Below are 5,187 nucleotides of genomic sequence, written 5' to 3'. Positions count from 1 at the left end.
AAAAAAAAAAAAAGGTTGAGAAGTTAGAGGGTTGATATGTTGTGGGGTTGTTAACCAATGTCATAAAATAACATGTGTACTTCTGTTTCATGAGAAACTATTTGTTCTGTAAGCCTTCACCTGAAGTACAATAAAAAAATAAAAATAAAAATAAATTACCATTGTGGAAATTGCTTGTATGTATAAAACATTCAGTTTTCTCTACCATCTTCATAAATGAAACAAGTTATTTTCTCCTTTTGAGGCCAAGCTTGGCCAAGGGAGTTATGTCCCTGTTTTCCCCCCCGTCCACTCCATGAATTCTCTTCCTGGATTTGAGAAACCCTTGGATGCCCTCAGTCTTAACAAGGAACAGCAAGAAAATAACAGGACTCTCAAACTAAATGAAAATTATTTCATATTGCTTGTCAGTGTAAACATTTGCTAGTTAGCAATTTTAGAAAGGGGCAGAGGATATTAGAATGTCAAATAAGTAATGGTGGACAATGACTTCAGAAATATTGAAGTCACTAAATAATCACTATCAATAAAAATAATCTTTCAGATTTTCATCTTCTTAAATATTTTCATATGAATTTCTTTAATCCTGCAATGGTTAAGAATTAATGTTTTTGTTCAGTTAGATGCTTCTTGCCCTCCCCCCACGCCCCAGTTCTTACTTGACGCTGTATTTTTAACACATGTTCCCCATATATTAAGCACAAGTCTTGGTTTATGATTCATACCAATACCACATGTCTTATCTAACTATCTAAATTATGTGTTAGTGACCTTATCCTGACATTAAGAAAATAAAATGAGGACGCATACACAAAGTACCGCAGGGGCTTTAGCAGTGAAATGCCTTGATGCTGTTCATTTACGTCTTACCGGTGCAGATATATCAGTGTGTGGGCCCCATACTTTAGGGCAGTAGCCACTCCTTGCTCAGTCTGCAATTGCTTCACCCTCCTGGTATTTGCAGACTTTCTCAGCTACTGTTCACAAGGTCTTGGCCACAGCGCGTTCGTTTCTCTCACTTTATTACCATCACATCTGATTCCAATTTGCTACCAAATTGAGTTTCCAGTCTGGAGCCTGACATTCAAGCCGTCAGGTGGATTAGCTCCTTCAGCTTGGTTAGCGTGGTAGCTTTAGGTCAGTTGACAGTGGCCTATTAAATGTCTTCTGCTCCTCATCTTGGAATCTCGGCTGCCATCCTGTTGAGCAGCAGGGCTGGGTTACCCACCATAACCTTTCTCCTTATTTAGAACTCATAATTCTAGACCCACTGGATAGCCTTCTGATTAAAAACAGAGTTAGTCTTTATCCCCTATCTTGCTGTTTCAGCAGCTTTTTCTCAGAGAAAAGCAGCCAGCTTATGGTCGGGTCAATTGGTGTAATATTATCAACAGGACTATTTGGAAACCATTCATTTGGCCCCTTCTCTGTTATATGTTTTGAGTGATCTATTTGCATATAGAGCTGGCTTATTTTATTTATTTATTTATCTTTTTAATTGACAACACCACAGGCACCCTTTCTTTCTTTTTATGCTATTGTCACATGAAATTTTTGGACAGAGCAGTATTTACTCATTTGGAGCCTGTACCTTTTGCTATATGGCAGGTCTCAGTAGTTCCTTTCTTAAAAAAACAAAACAAAAAAAAAAAAAAAACAAAAAATGATCTGGTGAGCTATTCTAGGGAGCTTTTTTTTTTTTTTTAAATCCTGAGTACAAAACTGATTTCTCAGTGCTTATAACGAAAGATACACATACAGAAAATTACTTGGTTTTTAATTTACCTTTCAGTTCCCAAGGAAAACTGTTTCGGTCAGAGACTACTCCCTTGTCATTGGAGACTTTAGTAAATGAAGGTATATTTATGTTGCAGAATCAAGAAGCCAAGCTCAGCAAACACTGTAATTTCTTGGTGGGGCTAATCAAGGAGTAAAGAAAGATACAAAACAATCAAAAAATAAATAAAATAAAGCACTTACCCACTGAATCCTACAGCCTTTGGAAAGACAATGTTAGCTATTGGAAGAAGAGAGAAGACAGTCCATTCCTAACATGGTTGATTGTTCATCTTGCTATTATACAGTGATACAATTATTATAACTCTGTATCAAAATATATTTGCCAGTTAATAAGTCAGGCATCCTGTATTTAAAGCAGGTGTCACAGAGCCTTCCTCCCCCCTGGTTTGAGGCTCTTGAGGTCGTTTTCTGTACGCTGTGTTGGAGTAAATGACACTGTTTAGAAGTAAGATCTGAGGCTGCTGTACACAGCAAACATTTGAGGATCCAATAAGAATAAGGGACAGGAAAGGTGAATGTGAACCTGAGGGGGAAACACCTTTCAAAAGATAGTGCTCAAGCTCCTAGAAGGCAAAAAATAAATGAGATTTATGGGAATGAATAACCAGGTTTAGCTTCATCTTTCTGAATTTGTAATGCCCTCATTTTGATTTTAAATAGGCTCAGTGACTCACTGCTTCCTATTCTCTAATTATTGTTATCAAATAATAGTTCTTGAGTACACTGATACTGAAAAGTTCAGTAGTGGGTGGAGGTACTTCTGAATTCGTTTTTGCTTATTTGTTTGATTGTCTTGTTTGCCTGGCTGGCTGGTTGGTTGGTTTTTTTTTTTTTTTTACTGTTCCATAGTTTCTCTAAGGTTAGGTGGATAATCTTAATTTGGAATAAGTAGAAGAGTGCCCCTTTAAAACTATAATTGTTAGTTGCTTTCAAGTCAGCTCAAACTCATTGCAACCTTGTGTGTAACAGAAGGAAACATTGTCCGGTCCTGTGCCTCCACTGTGTCGATCCATTGCACAGAGGGTTTCCCTTGTTTTCGCTAACCCTGTTTTACCCTTTACCCAAGCACTCTACTAATTGTTGTTCCTGTCTCATTACCTTGATTGGGTTCATTAGTCTAACCTTGAACATCCTAAGTAATAAATCGTACTTGTTTTGAGAAATCATACCAGAAGAAAATCTTTTGCATTATCTGTTTATTTTTAAATAATGAAGTATAATTTTTGGTATGCCTGCTGTTTTGCACGAATTTCTTTGGGGGTAAAAAGTGTGATTAAGCTGTCCTTTTCATTTCACCTTTTATTTAATCATAATCCTGCAAAAATTCCCTTACTTCTTATGTCTAGTTCCTTTTTGCATAAGTCTGTTGGTTCCTCAGATTTTCCTTATGCTCAATTATAGAGCCGAGTAACTCAGTATTTTACTGTAGTTGCTGTGGGAGGATTGATAGTCTTTCTGCTCTGGAATTCAGATAAACTGTGTTCATGTCTTAAATACAATTTATAAAGGGAACAAGAAGACATCCAGCATAAAATGATGACATTAAACTCTTTTCAGTAGAGGAAATGCAAAATCAAGCATAATGAAGGATGATTACATTTTATGTTATCCATTTGGTGTCCTGACAGTGTAAGGTTAATATAGCATTTCATATATATACTTATATATACAGATATATATATGTGTATGTGTGTTTTTCTTTTGCAGAAGGAGCTGAGTCTCCCCAGAAGAGGAAGTTTGTAAGTAGTAGTATTTTATTTTCTTGTTTTCTTTTTGTATAGTTTGTAATATGATTATTCTCTGATTTGTTAGGTTTTAATGGCACATAGAAGATTAATAAAAAGCAACTGAATTAACAAAATAAAATATACTGAATTTATTTATAAAAGTCATATTTTAATGATTTGAAAATAATTTCCAGGATGTTTTTCTTATGGCCATTGTAAGCCAAAATTCATATTTATTCCTGAAATAGTTTTAAATTTTTTAACACTATTCTAGTTTATATAATCAAGCAAAAATATTACTTGGTCTGCAGACTGCTTTTCTATATATTCTGTAAATTCATGGTTGTTCTTTATACTATAGATTTTATGCAGAGTAAATTATATACTCTTACATTTGAATTGATAAAGACTTTGTATCCATAGATCCAGATCTTAATAAACTGATTCATGTAATGCTCTTGTATAATTAAGATAGATTTATGAGCCTTGACTTGATTTCTTTATAGTATCTTTCAACCTTTTTTTTTTTTTAGGCCAGTGATATATATTGCATAAACCATTGATTTTTCCATCAGTAAGTTGCAGAATGAAATTGTTGTTGTTAGGTGCCGTCAAGTTGGTTCCGACTCATAACGACCCTATGCACCACAGAATGAAACACCGCCCTGTCCTACGCCCTGCTCACAATCATTGTTATGCTTGAGCCCATTGTTGTAGTCACTGTATCAGTCCATCTCATTGAGGGTTTTACTCTTTTTCACTGACCCTGTACTTTACCAAGCATGATGTTCTTCTCCAGGGACTGATCCTTCCTGTAAACATGTCCAAAGTATGTAAAATGTAGTCTCGTCATCCTTCCTTCTAAGGAGCATTCTGGTTGTACTTCTTCCAAGATAGATTTGTTTGTTCTTTCGGCAGTCCGTGATCTATTCAGTATTCTTCACCAACACCACAATTCAAAGGCGCCAATTCTTCTTTGGTCTTCCTTATTCATTGTCCAGCTTTTGCATGCATATGATGTGATTGAAAATACCATGGCTTGGGTCAGGCCCACCTTAGTCTTCAAGGTGACATCTTTGCTTTTCAACACTTCAAAGAGGTCTTTTGCAGCAGATTTGCCCAGTGCAATGCATCCTTTGATTTCCTGATTGCTGCTTATATGGGTGTTGATTGTGTATCCAAGAAAACGACATCCTTGACAACTTCATTCTTTTCTCTGTTTATCTTGATGTTCCTTATTGGTCCTGTTGTGAGGATTTTTTTTTCTTTATGTTGAGGTGTAATCCATACTGAAGGCCGTGGTGTTTGATCTTCACCAGTAAGTGCTTCAAGTCCTCTTCACTTCAGCAAGCAAGGTTGTATCATCTGCATATCGCAGGTTGTTCATGAGTCTTCCTCTAATCCTGATGCCCCTTTCTTCTTCATATAGTCCAGCTTCTCAGATTATTTGCTCGGCATACAGATTGAACAGGTATGGTGAAAGGATGCAACCCTGACGCACACCTTTCCTGACTTTAAACCATGCAGTATCCCCTAGTTCTGTCCAAACAGCTGCCTCTTGATCTGTGTACAGGTTCCTCATGAGCACAATTAAGTGTTCTGGAATTCCCATTCTTCACAATGTTATCCATAATTTGTTATGATCCACACAATTGAATGC

General features: G+C 36.3%; 1 protein-coding gene across 2 annotated transcripts in view; it reads left to right on the top strand.

Annotated features, from left to right (window-relative positions):
• MAST4 (microtubule associated serine/threonine kinase family member 4) overlaps nucleotides 1–5,187 on the top strand; it is a 755,237-nt gene that overhangs the window by 387,271 nt on the left and 362,779 nt on the right. For both annotated transcript variants that reach the window (XM_023729575.1, XM_004374531.1), the window contains one exon: nucleotides 3,508–3,539. In XM_023729575.1, the coding sequence (XP_023585343.1) occupies nucleotides 3,508–3,539 (32 nt within the window). The remainder of the gene's footprint in view (nucleotides 1–3,507; nucleotides 3,540–5,187) is intronic.

This window comes from Trichechus manatus, unplaced genomic scaffold (genome assembly GCF_000243295.1).
Source record: "Trichechus manatus latirostris isolate Lorelei unplaced genomic scaffold, TriManLat1.0 scaffold00029, whole genome shotgun sequence".
Lineage (NCBI taxonomy): Eukaryota > Metazoa > Chordata > Mammalia > Sirenia > Trichechidae > Trichechus > Trichechus manatus.
The sequence above is the reverse complement of the archived record's forward strand: the minus strand, read 5'-3'. Positions and strand labels throughout refer to the sequence as shown.